This window comes from Ursus arctos, unplaced genomic scaffold (genome assembly GCF_023065955.2).
Source record: "Ursus arctos isolate Adak ecotype North America unplaced genomic scaffold, UrsArc2.0 scaffold_13, whole genome shotgun sequence".
Classification (NCBI taxonomy): domain Eukaryota; kingdom Metazoa; phylum Chordata; class Mammalia; order Carnivora; family Ursidae; genus Ursus; species Ursus arctos.
The window spans coordinates 22,084,372-22,102,557 of record NW_026622797.1 but is presented as its reverse complement, the minus strand read 5'-3'; the positions used below and the strand labels follow the sequence as shown (position 1 = coordinate 22,102,557).

General features: G+C 38.3%; 1 protein-coding gene across 8 annotated transcripts in view; it reads right to left on the bottom strand.

Annotated features, from left to right (window-relative positions):
* Positions 1 to 580: 580 nt before the first annotated feature.
* The window catches only part of HIVEP2 (HIVEP zinc finger 2), a 193,942-nt gene continuing 176,336 nt past the window's right edge, over positions 581 to 18,186 (bottom strand). For all 8 annotated transcript variants that reach the window (XM_057311006.1, XM_057311002.1, XM_044386380.3 and 5 more), the window contains 5 exons: positions 17,939 to 18,093; positions 14,300 to 14,475; positions 10,603 to 10,704; positions 8,958 to 9,853; positions 581 to 3,072 (listed from right to left, as the gene is read on the bottom strand). In XM_057311006.1, coding sequence (XP_057166989.1) covers positions 2,248 to 3,072; positions 8,958 to 9,853; positions 10,603 to 10,704; positions 14,300 to 14,475; positions 17,939 to 18,093 — 2,154 coding nt within the window. In that variant the 3' untranslated portion in view covers positions 581 to 2,247. The remainder of the gene's footprint in view (positions 3,073 to 8,957; positions 9,854 to 10,602; positions 10,705 to 14,299; positions 14,476 to 17,938; positions 18,094 to 18,186) is intronic.

Here is an 18,186-nt window from a genome sequence, read left to right as displayed (position 1 = left end):
TAAAACATAATTTCAAAAGACAGTCTGGCTCATAAAACCACGCAGGTAAGTTGCAAATCCACCAATCTGAGACTTTGATAATGGAGATACTGACAGATTTTGACCTTGAATGAGCCTCCACTTCCATTATTAAAAAGAACTGTGATTTGTGGATATTTTATGGTATATTTATCTCAGTTGGTTTTTGCCTTCAGTCACCTCAGCAGAAATAAAGAGATTTCCCCAGTGGAATTTCAGATATGTATGCCTACTGGGAGGGAGGCAGAAGAGGAAATGATCATTTGATTTATTCATGACTCTTTGCAGATGTAATGTATTCTGCCCATGCCCACGCTTAGGATCCGGTGACTCCATTTCTAGAGCTCACACGGTGGTGACCACTATCTGTCCTAATTGAATGACATATGGAAGCCAATGACTGTCTTCTCACTTGTTAAAAACATTCATGCTCAGCGTACCTCGGAATGGGCAAAGCCTAGCAATTAAAAGCACAGATGGTATGTTGGTGGCATCAAAATTTCTTTAGAAACAAAATTGAGAAATTAAAATGTAAAACAACACATGAAAAACTAGACACCTCAAGCATGTAATTGTATATTTATTTCTCTTTTTAAAGAACACTCCTTAATGTAATTCAATATACAAACTTGGTTTCACAGAATTATAATCCACTATATAGCACAAAGATAACCCAGATTGTGTGTGTGTGTGTGTGTGTGTGCATGCACACACATGTGCGTGTGTGCACACGTGTTGTTGTACCCCCTCCCTTTCTTCCATTCTTCCGGACCTACAAACAAAGGCTCTGCCCACCTTCCACGCTAACCAAAGCCCATTCTGCACGTTGTGTACAAAAGACATCATCCTCCCACAAATTCTTTTCCCTGGAAAGCTTCTTTTCCCCGTTCCCCCTGAGATAGCCAGGAGCCTGACACTCTTCCCCTCTTCAAGAGGGTGAAGTGGCTTCCCCTAAAGCTGATGCCAACCCTGTTACCATGCGGACTGGCTGAGAGGAAAGGCTGGTGAGAGGTCTCCACGCCCCTTCCCCACATCCACTCCTAACCCTCACGGTCCACGCACGTCCCCTCCGTCGCAGCCTTAGTTCCGGTCACCATCCTGTGCGGCAAGAACCAAGGAGATCTGTGAGCCCAGGTCTTCTCCATGGGCAGCGCACAGCACTGCCTGCCAAGCCACCGGGCCGGCCGATAACCAAGCTCTACGTAGTCCCATGTGCTTTGTCACTTTAATTTTTAAAGACACCCTAGCATAGGTTTGTGGCAACCTAGTGTCCAACTGAGTTACATAAAATTGTACCAGTGATGCACTTGTACATATTTACACGGGGCGGAATGTTTCCCATATTTTTAGATGAGTATCTAGATCAACATGGTCACATAAGACCAAATACTTTTAATATTATTTATAACTGATATATAAAGCTTTGAAAAAACTCACAATAGCACATTGTTTACTTTAATGCTTTACGGTACTATAAGTTTAAAATCACAATCAGCACTTAAGTTATAGTCAATCCAGCAAACAAGAGACAAAAAAATTTACAAGAGTTAAGAACTGACTGATACATCCTTTACCTTTTTTTTAACTAATGCATAAGTGCAGAATAAGATACTCTAGTTTAAATATCTTGTTTACAATATACATTTTTGTTCTAGTTACGCAACAGTAAATCCCATGCTTCACATAGAAAAGCAATCCACAACATTAAGAAAAAATGTACAATTTATGAAACAAAGTAAATAAATATTAGTATTACAGAGTCAGAGCTGTACATAAAAGCTGTTCAGTTTTAATCATATAAAAATATGCTTTAGTGCAACCTCACATGTATATTGATGCTGTTTTGCTTTACATCATTTAGACCCAAGTGTCCAAAAAAGGAAAGAAATTACATTTATTACAAAGCAGATACACAAATTCTAAAATATGTACAAATTACTGCTAAAAAATGCTTATAAGAATATAAGCAAAGTAAAGAAAAGGCACAAACATCTGTACAATTTTAAAAGTACCAGACCCAATAGGTTAATTTCAAATTTTGTTTTGGTCAGGCTCATGATGACTTGTTAATTTACCTAATTCTTTTGATATAACAAAAGTATATATAATAGCAAACTACTGTAACTTAGGACAGGCATGCTATAAACTTGATTACCTCTATTTCTAGAAAAACAAAAACAAAAAACAAAATGGGAAAATGTGGAAATGAAAGTCTCCATGCATCTCAGATCAATGTAGCTGACTCTTCTCCGCTGAAGGCTCATTGCCTCCCTCTGTGCTTGAAGGTAACTCTTTGCTGCTGTGAAAGCCCGACTGTTTATCATCCACACGACTCTTGCTATAAAACGTAGAGTGAGCTAATGCAGTCTGTGATGTACCAAAATTGTCCTTTTCACCATCATGCAAGTCAGGGTGGGTGGCTGAGGAACAGGGCTGACCTGGCTCAGGTCCACTAAAGTGTCTAATGCTAACATGTGCACTTTCCAAGGGTTTCTGGTGGGCTTCCTGCACCCGCACTGGCTGATCCGCCCCAAGCAGAGCGGCCTCTTCTGTGGCAATCCGGAGAGAGGCAATGGCTTTTGTACAAGTCTGTATATTTTCCTCCTGTTCCCTCTCTGTTGCATTTAGGCTGTCTTCTGAAGTGCTCTGTTTCATCAATAGCCGGGGAGAGGAGGGTGTGCTAGGTGGACCAGATGACTGCAAAACGTGAGGAGATCGCTTCTCGTGCTGCTTCAAAAGGACATAGGGATCCTTAGGGAAGGATTCCCCGGAGGCTCCTTTCTTCTCCTCAGAGCCCTCCATTGGCAGAGGCAATGTGGGTGCAGGATGTAAACCGGAAAGGGCCGGCGGCATGGAGTGAACCATTTGGATCCCACCAACTGGCACCATGGGGATAGGAGCTCTCACTTGCTGCTGAGAGTGGAGTGGAAGATGACTGAAGACATAGTCATTAGGACCCTCAGGGAAAAGGCTGGAGCCTGGATGTTCATAAGCACCTTCTTGGTCTCCATAGAGACTGAAGTAAGGAACCTGAGGTAATCCTCTTCTTAAATTCTGCATGGGGAAGCAGAGAGCACAGCGTTTAGGACCCAGTACTCTTCACGTGAGGTCAAATAGGTCAGCTACTTCAGTCACTCATTCATTCATTCACTCACTCACTCATTCAAAACACTGTAAAACTACCTCATCCCTTTACTGATTTTTCACTTTTTAGGACATAAGAGATTTCTCAGTTGTCTTTTAGAATCCTTGAATGAAGCTGTTGATCTGTGAAAAGTGCCTTTGTTTTTAAACAGCAACGTGATAAAACATGCAGTGTGTTTTCCACTAGGTACAGAGACACATTTCAGTTCTGTTTTTTTTTTTTTTTTTCATAAAAGAGAAGGAAAAGAAAATAATGGATAATTACCAGAAAAAGTTCACCGAGCAAAAAACACTAATAGTAGGTTTTTAAATTCAAAAGAAAGTAAAACGATTGCCATCTGTTTATATACTGGGAAGATTTTTAATATTTTTCTTAAGTGTTGATGAGCATAATTGGAGTGACAAGCCTGAGAATTGCCTTTTTTTTTTTTTTAATTTTCCACAGAACAGATGACAAAATGGTGGTGATAGACAAATTGGTTAGTCCAATGTGCAAGACATTGGTTTAAAGGAATAAATTCCCGCTCAAGAGGCACCCTGGGTGGAAGACAAGCTTCTTTATCAAATGATGAATCAAGGCCAGTTCTTGTAAGACAACTATCCATCAAAATAGTTAACATTAAATATATGACAGTTTCAACTCATATTCAACGACACAGCTGGGAACCCAAGATTATTATGTCTTAATATCTTCTGTTTATATTATCATGTTCATTTAGATACCATCTTGGTAATTAATGAATGAGGATACTTAACACTGGGGGCCAGAATTCCAGATTTCATGGTCCCAGTTCTGAAAGAGAACTTATTTTCTGTAATTGTTTCTGTAGCAAAACACAACTTAGACTATGAGATTATCAGGCTTGAATAAGATTATCAGGTTTCAATTCCTGAGATTCATTCTTTTAAAGGACTGTCATCTATCTAAAAGGTACTCAGTTTATTTTTATTTTTATTTTTTGAGAACTTAAAATCAGATAGATAGTAACTTGTCAAGTATGGTAGTAATCCAAGAGAGCGACCAAAAAAAAAAAAAAAGTTCTAATTCATTTCAAGGATGTCTCAGTTCTAAAGCTCAAGGAGATAATGCTAAGTGAAATAAGTCAAGCAGAGAAAGACAATTATCATATGATTTCTCTCATCTATGGAACATAAGAACTAGGAAGATCGGTAGGGGAAGAAAGGGATAAAGAGAGGGGGGTAATCAGAAGGGGGAATGAAGCATCAGAGACTATGGACTATGAGAAACAAACTGAGGGCCTCAGAGGGGAGGGGGTGGGGGAATGGGATAGACCAGTGATGGGTAGTAAGGAGGGCACGTATTGCATGGTGCACTGGGTGTTATACGCAGCTAATGAATCATCGAGCTTTACATCGGAAACTGGGGATGTACTGTATGGTGACTAACATAATATAGTAAAAAACATTAAAAAAAAAATAAAGCTCAAGGTATGCTCTATACCATTAATGATTCATCCAGTGCTATTTAGCTGTGAAACCAGCCTGGGAATGATAAATTATGCATTATCTCTGTTACTCTGTGCCATGCTTAACCCTTACCCTGTTTTGGGCTATACCTTATTCAAACTAGAAACAAATTTTTATCCTGGAAGTGCAGGGAAGTAATGAAATCATCAATCCTATAATCACAAGGACCTCCTAAATTAGGGAAGGTGAGAATTTTATCGTATGACAGTGTTTTTAATGTTACAACAACAACAACAACAACAAATCCCGCTTGTCTTTGCTCCAATCTAGAAAAAGGGATATTTCCTACATCAAACATCAGTTAAGGTGGAAGAGCTGTGATACCTATAGTAATAATCTTTGAAGATAATTAAATAAATCCTCTCAATTATAATTATCAAAGATTCAAAGTTTCAAATAAAATGTAGTTTGGTCATTTTTCCATTTTGCTTTTGGTTGCTATTCCGTGTCACCCACTGCATACCTAACCAGAATGGGGGTCTGTGAGGGGCCAAAGAGAGCTGTCCCATTCCGTGGGGTTTCTGACTCAAGGCTAATAAAGGGAGTGAGGTATGAAGTGTCCTCTAATATTAGGATATACTCAATATGTTCAAAATTCAATAGAATTCTATTGGTGTTAAGAATGAAAGTGCCATATTCAGACCTTTGCCAATCAGAGATTAAATGATGACAACCCCAGAAGTAAGTGTGCCAGTAGAATTTCTACCATGTAAGCACTTCCACTGCTCTAAACATTACCAGGCCTTTCTGCACATCCTCTTCCCTTGCATTCACCCCTTCTTCACCCTCCAGAGAAACTCTCAATATGATTTTTCCACCTTGGTTTTTATCCTATTTGCAATCGTATTTTTTTTTTTTGTAATTTGAGCCTTATCATTGTGATATCATTGTAAATCTTAGTAAGAAACACCTTGCTATGGAAATGCAAATAATGAACTCATGTGGGTTATATTATAGGTACATATATATGTGTGTGTGTATATCCCATGTACCAGGTCTATCACCCCACTCATTTTTTCGACATTGTCAGTAGGTGCTCTGGAAGCAAACGCAAAGAAGGAGGTAGGAGTGCAAGGGGTTCGTTGTGGGGCGAAGGGAGCAGGGGATCTGATGCATGTGAAGGTAAAGAGGAGAGGAAGCAGGTGTTCAGTTGGGATGGATCCGGGCTCAGTTACTGGCTGGGGGCTGCAGGGAGAGTATAGCCTCAGCTTGAAAACTGAGGCCTATCCTGATGGCACTAACAGCAGGAGGCTGTCAGCTTACAGCATTCCTCACAGCTGAACGGCAAATTCTTTCAGGGACCGAAATCTGCTTGGCCCACCTCCCTGGCTGCCACAAACAGATTAAGAAACTGTGGCCAAGAGGTTAAGTGACTTGCTCAAGATCACACAGATAGCAAGTGCTAGAACTGCTGACTGACTCTTTGACTAGACACGATGTTCTTTGCACTACATACTGGAAACCAGGAAACATTTTTCTTTGTGTCCTTTGCTAATTTATCGGCCAAAACTTTATTTTTTTAATAATTTTTTTTATTATATTATGTTAGTCACCATATAGTACATCCCTAGTTTTTGATGTAAAGTTCCATGATTCATTACTTGTGTATAACACCCAGCGCACCATGCAATACTTGCCAAAACTTTAAAAATGGAACGGGAAAGTTTTTTGTTTAAAAAAGTTGAGGCCAGAAACCATATTTTTTCATCATCATCTTTGAGCCACACGTGTTAGACCTTCAAAAAATACTGATGAGCGAAAGACCTTTCCTTCCTTCCTTCCCTTCCTCCCTCCCATCTATCATCTATCTATCATCTATCTATCTATCTATCTATCTATCTATCTATCTATCATCTATCAATCGTCTGCCTATCTATCATCTATCTTTCATCTATTATCTATCTATCTATCTATCTATCTATCTATCTATCTATCTATCTATCTATCATCTGTCTGTCTATCATCTATCTATATTAAAATTAACCAGAGGGCATGAGAGCAGAAACAGCAGAGAGGCAGGATCCCAGTGGCTGAGTAGCATCTCCTCCAAACCTGCTCCCTGGATACCACCACTCCAGACTGAACCAGAGGATGAGTCTGTCCTGCTAGCCTAGAACATCCTTTCATGCCACAGTCATGACCTGTGAGCTCTTGGCCCACGTTAAGCAACAAGACAAGGTATTGCTAAAAGAATTTCCATCAAAAAGTTTTATTTTTAGGGTTATTCTAATTTAATATTTTCATACATTATTCGGAGAGGGTGCAGCACTCATCCAATACAGCAGTCAGGAGAGATACTTCTCATAGCATCATCAAGTCTGTTTTGCCCTGGCAACAAAAATCTTCTTCACACACCATATAAAGATAAACTCCTCCACTGCCCCTCAAAAATGACGTGATAAAACATTAAATGGGAAGTACTTTGGACCAACCACCCCTGCTTCAGGGAGCATTCCCAGATCTATTCCCTCTTATCACATGAACAAAGCAGCTGGCTCTAAGTTCTCCAAAGATAATTAAGCTGGGAAATGAGACCAACGGCCCTACAGTTGGCCTTCATAAATGGTAAAGTTTGATAATTGCATTAACTATCCAGGTGAATTGGTATAAAAAAAACAACTGGTTGCAAACTCAGTGACTAATAAAACCAGTTTCCCTCCAACCACTGGTCATATATCCAAAAATTAGATGAACTTCTTTACTCCACTCCTTCAACTCCTTTACCTGAGTTGACTCTGAGTTGCTATTAGTTTTTAATAACAATAATGTATTGGCAATAAATACTTATATTTTTGTGACTGCAGCTGACTGAAGTCCCAACATCCCACAAATACCCCAGCCTCAGCCCACCTGGCCAAGTCCAGAACAGGAGAGTCTCACTGCACACGTTCCACCAGCATCACTGGTTTATACCAGAGAAAGCATCTGATATCCCAGATGCGGTATCCTGGCATCAGAGGGGTTTGCTGATCTACGACTCCCTACTTACGCTGTAGTGGCGTAAACTTCAGAAGAGCCCTCTTTTCTACTCAGCACCATCAAGACACAAAAACCTGTGGGACTGTACCTCTTTTTCTTAGCTTGCTAATTCATTGTCTTGGCAAATAAATCACATCTGGATTGTGTGCATGTAACTGCAGTAATTGTACCATAGAGACTAAATTGGTACCAACTTGTAAAAAGAGAATATTGGGGGCCAGGGAGTGAATTGCAGCAGGGACCTTTCCTGAAGTTTAAACATGATAACCTAAGCTCACGACTCATTGTAGTGAAAAGGCAATGAGAGGAAGGTGCCTGGTCACCAGGGCAGTGATAAGACAGCTGGAAGGGGGTAGTGCCTTTGGCTGGAGGACGATATTGAGCCACACAACAGAAATCCGAACAAAGAAAGAATAGCAAAAAGTAGAGACCACGAAACAAAAATACATTTAAAGCAAAGAAATTCAAAAGGTGCCATTCATCTGTCTATGCTAAGTGTCTGCTTCATTCATTTTTTAAAATCCTATACACATTGAAAGAAACATCAAGGTTTGCCATCCCATGGAATGAGGCAGGGCAGATGCTTTTTTATGGATCTGCATTAAACCCGCTGCCTACATTTAATCCATTGCTGTTACTGTTATCTAAGTTAATAATGAGGGCACACAATAGAAATCTCTAAAAGCTTCTCCCTGAGCTCTCCCAACTTTGGGCCCACCATCTCACTAAGCCAGTGCACTTGAGAGCACTCTCACTGAGCAGGAGGTGGCAGTAATGACAAGAAAAGGAGACAGGTTCGTGCCTTTGACTCACAACATACCAAGTGGGTCACTGTCTCCTCTCCTAGTCACTCACTGGTTTCACATGTCCACACACTGTGGGCAAGGTCATGAGTTTATTTTTTTAAAATGTATTTTAAGTGCCAGTACACTGATCCTTACTTGGCAAAGTTCTATAACTGACACCCCCGTGGCCCTGAGGGTGTCTGTGTAGACATGTCATTCCAAAGACTTCACCTTTCCTACTCATGTAAAGGTTGCAGCTCATGTCCATAATTAGTGAAGCTTAGAAAGCATGTCTAGAAGCCTCACCTGCTCCCAGCTGGAGATGCATTACTGTTCTGATGCAATACTACACTTGGGTAATGCCAAAGCCATGTTACTAACAACAGCATGTGAGAAAACGTCTTCCTGCTATTTTCAGTAACCAAGTTCACTGCTCCCCATGAGAGATACCCATGTGATAACAAACTTCACACAAGTGTGTTATCAAGAGGCTCCAATATGCTTTGGCTTATACGTTAGAAAGAGAAAGATAATCATACTTACAGGAGGCCCCAATACAATTGGTTCTGCTTGCAAATACTGCCCCATGGACAATGGTGGGTTATGGTATAAAGCCCTTCTGGGAGATGGTGCTCTTATGGTGGTCATGTATCTTCTCTCTCTTCTGGGAGAGAGATCTCTTCTTGCCGTGATGTCTTTCCCAGGTGACACTGGCCTCCTTGGGGACAGATGCCTTCTTGGTGAAACATCTCTTTGTGACATCTCTCTTCTCAATGCAGCTTCCTTTCTTGGTGAAAGATGTCTCATGGGTGACAGATCTCTCCTAGGTGATAAATGTCTTCTGGGTGATAAATCTCCTTTGGGTATCAGATACCTCTTTGGCGAATTATCTCTGCGGGGTGAAGAGTCATATCCTGGTGAGGAATGGTGGCTTGAGGGTGAAAAGTCCCTCGGAGAGGAGCTGGGCTCCGAAGACAGCATGTACTCTTCATCCGCACAACTCGGTATGTCTAACCTGTCTTTGTCCGGTTCCGAGTCTGTACTTTTGCTCTGGAATAACCTCTGGTATTCTGTCATCTGAGTATCTTCACATGAGTCACTTGGTGTCATCAGCTGAGTAACCTGAATACTTGGCAAAGTAACCAAATAGCTGATCAATGAAGAATGCCCCAGGGAACTATCTGAAGGAACCCCATGGGGCACGGCGCCAACATTCACAGGCAAGGATGAGAATCTGGGAGGCTGAGGACTGGTGCTTCTCGATCTTGTCTTCGGTGTCAAATCTCCCTGGTCATCAAAGTCATCATCATCTTCATCATCTTCATCATTATCGTCTCCATCCTCACCATCTGATTCTTCGGCATCTGAGAACTGATGATCAGTTGAAATGCTGGACATGCTATGCTTCTCAGCTGCTTTGTGCAAATCTTCCATTGTTTCTGAAACAATTGAACAGATAGTTATGATCAAGGTCCAAACGTCAAGGTTAGGAGCTAATTTGGACACCATCTCTTTCCAAAAGCTTCCCTCTAACCTGTAGCCCCTAGAGATAGTTCCATCTCTGAACTCCTATAACACTCGCTCTCTTATCCTTTTATGACTGATCTGATTTATCCCCACACAACAAAAGAACTCTAGAGTAGGACCTTATATCTCAATTGCACATGGCCCATAGAAAACCCTCAACAAATGGGTATGGATAATGCTGTTAATAATGAGGCTAGAAGAAAAGGAAAGCAACGATCTGTCCCTAGAGGTATAAACTTACATAAAAGTGATATATCTCAGGAAATCTGACTGGCTCTCAGGTTTTCTATTCAGGTTAATGATGATTTTTCCCTCTTAATAGGAATAATAACACATTAAATTGTTTTTCAAATTTCCCCAGAAGTTTCACAAAAATCGAAATCCCTGTCACAACATAAGTATAATTAGATTTCCTTTACGGTTCTAGATAGAAGTATTTTCATAGCGAGGCCTTTTTTTCCCTTCAGTCACAACTGAAATGCATTTATTTCTTCTCAGTAGGTTATAAGCAATTCAACATGTCAGATTTCTTTTCTATATTTCATATTTAATAAAATGAAATGTGATCAGTTTTTTAAAATATCAAAACTTGTTTTGCCACCCCGGTCACAAAGCTCCAGTGTGAAGAATGAAGAGGTCAGTCAACTAAATTTTGTAATACCTGCTTCTTCAGTTTCTGTGTCATCCACTGATGTCATTGAAACTCCCAACTCCAAGCATTTCTTCATGTGTGCTTTAGATTTCATATGCTTTGTTAGGTTTCCTAGAAAACACAGGCAAAAAAAAAGAGAGATTAATTGATTACAAAAATGTGATGATTGCTCCAAAATTAGAAATGAACTAACTTGGGATAACGTAGATTTGTTTCTACCTACTACCCTCTTGCCTTAAACTTAATGGGAACAATCTGGCTCCTGAATGTATCAACCGCTCAGAACTTTGGCCCAAACTCAAGTTTCCTTCATTCTAGAAGACTTGTAGAATAGGGTCATACCTTTTCAAGAGCAGGTGCAAGCAAGATTGGGAATCCCAGGCTTTCCTGGCTGAGAAGAGATCTAATATCTTTGGCCCAAATGGGCCAGCCTCCTAGGCCTTCATATAAACAGGGTGACATAAGCTGGGTCACACATCTCAGAGAAAGTTTAGATCAAACATTCTCATCAGCACACCCTACACCCCAGGCCTTCTGGCACTGATCAGATTTAGATTGACTTCGCAGGCTCCTCACTGGTCAGAAGAAAAAAATTATGCAAACTTATGCGAAGGCCAACATTATAAACAAATTCAAAGATCTATACAAATACTTAGCTAACTACATACAGGGAGCATTACTCTCAGTGTTTACCGTCTACATTAGCAAACTTTATGACAGCAGTTTCTGAAGTTCTGCAATATTCCCTATCTTAAAATTCCCATCATTCTAAGAAAAAAAAAGATTTTCTGTCAAATATGTATTATGATGATGATATATATATATAGAATTATATGTATAAATACATATGTGTGTGTTTGTGTAGAATTATATAATTGTTATACAGAATGTGAGAAATTAAAACACTTATCCAATCACCTTTGATCTAGGATCTATGAAATTTTATATATATATATATTTATATATAAATATATAGAATATAGAATATTACACATAACTATATATATATATATCTATATATCTCTATATGTGTGTGTGTGTGTGTATACACACTATTCCATGTCAAATATATAACTTAGCAAAAGACAGCCAGGAACTAATTCAGTTGTAAGGAGGGGCTATATTATTATCTGTGTCCTTCAGTGATGCTTTAGCAATGTACCAGCAAATGCTTTATTTTAAAGAGTAGGCCCACTGAACGTAGACGGACACTCTTAGCCTGCTAAAGTAGTTTGTTCCTTTGTGAGGGCGTTGAGCTCACCATTAATGTAATATATGAGCCACAATTCTAAATCAGGACACTGTTGTTTATTATTTTATACTATTTTATTTACTTAGCATTTTACTTATTGCTCTTATATCTATGAATTTTATGTGCTATTTTGGTAACTTCAAGCATAAAAATATTTCTAGGCCCCTATTGCTCTTATTTATCTAAAAATGTTTAGAAGACCTCAAAAATTTTTAGAGCCAGATCAAGAATTCCTAAATCTGTAAATTCATTAATACATCTGTATATTAATGGAAGTCACTGGTTCTGCACAGGTGCAAGTAATCTGTGTATATGGACTGGGTGTGCACGTTAGGTGTCAAGATAATTTATTTAGATCTTGATATGTTTCTCCTCCTATGTTTGTTCTCTTTTCTCTTTTTTCTCCATTTCAATAGGCAGTCAGGCTTTGGGATCTCCTCTTCAGAGTAGGTCTGTAGTTAGAAATCTGGCTCTTGAAACAACTCCACCCTGGCTTTGGATGACTGAAGTCCTCAGCTTCCGAAAGGATTCCAGCAAGGTGGGGGGAGTGGCGGGTGGGGGGGCGGGAGGCGGACTGGGGAGTGGGGTAGGGCGCCTGAAGGAGAGGCACCGGGTCATGCAGGAGGTGCCGATTGCTCAAGTGCACTCAGGATCTGCACTCAGATGACACGGTTTGGGACAACAGTCACTTCAACCAAAAACTGGAGGGGTTTCCCAGGACATTGTGCTCATTTTAAGATTCCGAGACATTTGCACATTCCTGAAGGGTGACAAGGAAACGCCAATAATGACCAAGAATAAATTATTTCCTGCTGAAATTCCATGACAATGATTCGGAGCCAAATTTAATTTGATTTTTTTAAGGTTATAGAGACTAGGTCTTTATTTTTTAATTATTACTTTTTTAAATTTGATTTTAAAAAGCCTAGAAATGTGACATTTCTTCACGCAGCATTTCACACAGCTATACCCGCAGCAAACCCCTATGCCCAGGGAAGACCTATCAGTTATAATGACTGGCAGATTTGCAGTTCATAAGAGAGTAGATTTTAAAAGTTCTCATCACAGAAAAAGAAAATTATAATTATGTATGGTGATGGATATTAACTAAACTTATTGTGGTAATCATTTCACAATATATACATAAATTATTATATTGTACGCCTAAAACTAATATAATGTTCTATGTCAACTATGCCAATAAATACAATAGATTTTTAAACAAATAAAATAAAATAAAATAAAACTTCATATTTTCTTATGTCCTATGGAGTCTTCTGGTGAAGTTCTAAATAAAAGGCTTGACTGTGCAAACGTGGATGGTATTTAAAGGACCTTATGTTTATCTCTTTTGAAATGCAAATGAACACTCCCTCCCCTTTATGTGGCTTCAAAGGAGACATCTCTGCCTCCTTTTTAAGGATACCTTTTTAATTTAGAAGAAACAGATATGTTGAGAGTCTACACATTTATACTTATGACAAACCAATAAGACAATTTAGGATTTGGGCTATGGGAGAAAATAGGTACACATTTCTCTACCAAAGGCTATCTTATTTTATATTTATTTTTCTTGACAGGTAGTGGAGCAGAATAATGGGCCTGCCAATTTAAAGTTAAAACATAAGAAATCATATGAAGTTAGTGAGGGGGTAAAAATCCATTAGATCTAAAGTACTTCTACAGTAAGCAGTGAACGTACTTCTACGAAACTCAAGCCACCTCTAAGTCACTATTGTCGGTAATCTGAGAACGCTGGGTTTACACACATCTCCATGATTCTATAAAACGATGGAAATATAATCAAAGCAACCTTCTTGTATAAAATATTTTCATATAAATCCACCTGTAAAAAACATACATATTTTTTAAAGGTAGCATATCATTTTAAGGCAGGTCCTAGTTTTATGAGATTCACAGCTGTGGCCTGAGAGTAAGAAATCGTCTCTGTGCTGATAAATACACAGAACACAAGCTATCAAATTTCTATGCATAATTAATGCGACTGTGGATGGAGGGGCCCACCTGGGAGTCTGTGGGTCTCTACATTATTTATAATCTTGAAACTGACCATGGGCACGTTTTCTTCCCAGCTGCTGCCTTGCTTTTCTAATGCCACTGCATGGATTGTCTCCCGGTGGTATTTCAATACTGGTGCAGATTTTCTAGACCACACAACATTTCCAACATGCAGTAATAGCAATAGCAATCCAGGCAATTCTTAGCCACTTCCTTCGGAAACAACTAGCCTGGCCCCAAGACTATCGCTCTCACTTAAGTCATAAAAGGAGCCTCGCTGTCTCATGTACATCCTTTGATTACTTACTAAGGGAGAAAATACATTTCAAAAACAAAACTGTCTTATTGTCAATGCAAGTTAGTTATAAAATGGTATTCGGAATCCAAGGTAGCCATAAAAAAAGTATTTTTCCTCTAAAAAGCTGAGACTTGTACCTTTCGTTTTGAAGGCAAAGTTACATAACTTGCACACATAAGGCCGGACATCAGTGTGCGTGCGGATGTGCTTTTTGAGCATGCTTGGCTTCTTACAGCGAATCCCACATTCTTCACAAATGTACTTTCCGCGTCCACGTCCTCTGACATATACATAATCTTCATTTGACTTATACCTGTTTAGAAAAAGGGAATGCAGTGTGTTTTCAAATACTTCCATGTTTTATATATCAAACCAGAAGCTGATCTTTTGAGGGGTAAATTTTTTTTTGAGGGGCAAAATTTTTATAAGGGTTTTTACAAACAGCTATTCAACTTTCCTTCTATGAAGCCTACGAAATTCATGCAATAAATGCCTGAAAGAACTAGAGAATAGATTTGGCACTGAAAGCAAAATGTAATTTTTCTACATGGTCTTCAAAATGGAATTGGGTCCCTCTATGAAGTGTAGATAGATGGACTCGGGGTGTAGATGTTCAAATGGGCTTCCATAAGTCTCAGAGAGTTGCAGAGTTGGGCCTTACTACTTTTGGAGCCTCCACACAAGAAAAATCCAAAAAGTCATACCAACATATTCAAATCAACATATATCCTTCGTTAACATTATATCGTCTAAGATGTGCATGCACAACACACACCCATCCCTCTAAATTTGCTAAAATAAGTGTAACTGATAATAGAATTCTTCATTGCAAGTTTTTACTCTATTTTTACAATCCTGGCATGACAGTGTCTCCGAAATTTCTAGCTTACACAGGCTGAGCTGAGCTCACCAACTGTTGTCTACAGATTTGATCCGCTCTTCCCAAGGACCATGAATTTGCACTAAAGTGGAATCCAAATTTCAAGTAGCTTCTGGTAAGTACTGTTACATAATAAAAACTAGAGATTCTATTTTTCAATCAAATTTGCATTTGTTTCCAGAAGAATTTAATAGAGAGGCTTGAAAGGATGTCTGAGGTCATCTAGTTTAATCAGATCAGTTCACCAAGTTGTAGGTATCCACTGTGATAACTCATGAAAGAAACTTATCCAGTGCTCAACCATCACATTTTGTTTAGACTACAATGAAACATGATCAATCACAGCGTACAGTAGCATTCTACTGAATAATTCAATGAATGTCATTATCTTTTAAATCAAAGCTAAGCTTGAATTATGGGTCTAATGTCATTCTTGGAAAAATATTTCTTTCGAGGGGCTCTTTTTATAACTTCAAAATGTAAACTGCCATATAAAATGCCCTAATTCACTGTGGATTTCCTTTAAAGGCACTAGATTTACAAGTGTTTTGTTTGTTTCATTTTTTTTGTTTGTTTTACACCCTAAGAGCAATGCACTCTTCTCTATTTTGTCCTAGCTAATCTGTCATCAGGTATAAAACTTCAACTTTTTTTTAAGAGAGAAAATCCACCCACATATTTAAATACTAACTCTGTTATGGATGCTATTCAATCTTAACATTATTTACTTTTTGGTCAGTACCAAAAATTCCAGGTGGGAATTAAGTAGTATAAAAAATATTGAATAATCAATTTTGCGTGTTTTTTCATCCTTTAAATCTTCCCTCTTTCACAAGGAATTTCCAACTTCAACTTGTTCTTCAAAACTTTCTTAAACTTCATGCTTTATTTCACATTGTCTTTTGTAACAAAAGAACCTCAAGTTGCAAAATATCTTTCATCTTTTAATTTCACTATTCTGTGCCCCTAAACAGATAAAATTACCTAAGAAATGTAGAATAAAACAAATAATTTTCTAGAGAGCTAGTTTTTGTCACAGAAGGACACCTTAAGCTTAGTGCAGCCCATCATCACAGTTGATGGGAAATGCATTTTAGCTTCAAGTAACATAATTTTATTTTTAATGTCTTACCTGATTAACTTGCAAACAGTAAAATTCAGTACAAAATAAAGCTGCATATTAGAAAAATCTGTGCAAATAAAATATTTACCCTTCAACAGGTCTGCAGACCCATGAATCTACTTAATACAAGAATTAATGGGTTTTGAAAAAAATAAAATATATGTTTAATTAAATTCCTAAATCTAGGAATTACATAATATAAAGAACACATCCACTTAAAAATTTGGTCAGTAATACTTCTTTCTTAAAATTATCCCTTTGCAATCACCAAAATAAGACGTGGTAGCGCACTGCTTGGAATGAACATCTGGTCACCCCCCAGGCAGAAGTCAGGTCACAGATTAAGAAATTTACAACTGGGTTGTAGCCCATACCATGGGGCAATGAAAGAAGGAAGAAATGATATATGGGCACAGTCTTTATGGATCATCAAACACAGCAATAAAATATTCACATACGCTTTTTCACTTGTGTCCTTCGTTAGTGGAGACGGGCTCCCCAGAGCACATGTAATGGGAAGGTTTCTGCTAATCTAGTACAAGTGCACTGCTATGAAGACTGCTGAATATAAGGGTGTTGATTCAGTCACAGGGACCGCTCAGTCTCTGGGGAAAGATAAAACCTATATTTCTCTCGTTTGTGTGAAAAGATGAGGGATGTCAAAAAAATATCAAGACAAGCTTCAAGACTCCATGCCATGCAACTGTGGTTTCAGTGGTGAGAATACTAGCCATCCAAAGGGGCCAACACTAAGAGGAAAACAACTTTAATAATTCATCTCCAAACTGGTGAATCTACGTGGGAAATAGATATTTCATATCAGTAAACATTCAACATTTTATAATCAAATAAATAACATTTTTCTGTCTTCCAAATGTAACTGGAATAAATTCATGTTCATGGAAACATGTAAATTATAGATCTATTGTATAGAGAAGGCTAGTTATAACATAATCCCCCAAATGTGGTTAATATGCTTTAATATTTTTAAATTTTAATAGCATAAGTTGGAGCTTTTTCTCTCATTTGACTGACTGGCTGAAAATACATTTCTATTGAAATCTAAAACTAGATGTTACACATATGTGTAATTTTTCTTTACTGCACATATATCAAAGTCATTGGACCTTATCACTTCTGTTTCTACAACTCAGGACTCAACATTTAAAAAAGAAATTCCCAAAGACAGAGAGATTGCCTTAAACCAGAAGGGAAAGGGAAAATATGACAACTAAATGCAGTGTGGTACCCTGGCTTGGATCCTGGGACAGAAAGAGGACACTGATGGAACTGATGAATTCCCAATAAAATCTGGAGTTTAGGTAATAATAAAAGCAATAAAATGGACCATCAAATTAATTAGTTCCTAGGATTATACATGAGTGTACATGATTGCATTTTTGTAAGCACCAAATTAAAATATGTCCATTAATATTACATACAAAAATGCCCATAAAAATAATATTAAAGAATGAAGAATCTTAGACGACATCAAGAGTCTACCAATTTAGTTGATTTCCTAGTGCATGAGAGGTGTGACAATTTAAAGCAGAAGCTCAAACCTTATGTAACATTTCATTGAAAGTAAGCCATTGAAAGCAAGGACGTGAACTCATTATCTATTACTAGCCAGACTTCAGAAATGCGAATAGAGAAGGAATTCACCTTATATTTCCAACCAGAGTAGATACTATTTTTTTCCATGTGTACATTCGTGACCATTTTCTCTGACTTAGAACTGAATGTATCACACATGCATGTATGTTTCCTTACCCTCCTTCAAAGATTTTAATTCGGATTGGCTCCGTTTGTTTGGATCCAATATCTTTATCTCCATGAATATCTCCTTTCCCTCTTTCCTTTAAGATATTTCCAACTAGTTTCCTTTCTAGTTTGCTGCCAAATAAAAAGGATGCATCAGGTTTCATCTGTAAGACAAAAAAGAGAATCATTTCATATGGTTTCTCTAAGACATAGGAGAAGCCCACACATTCCACTCTTCTCTGATCTCTGAAAAATAG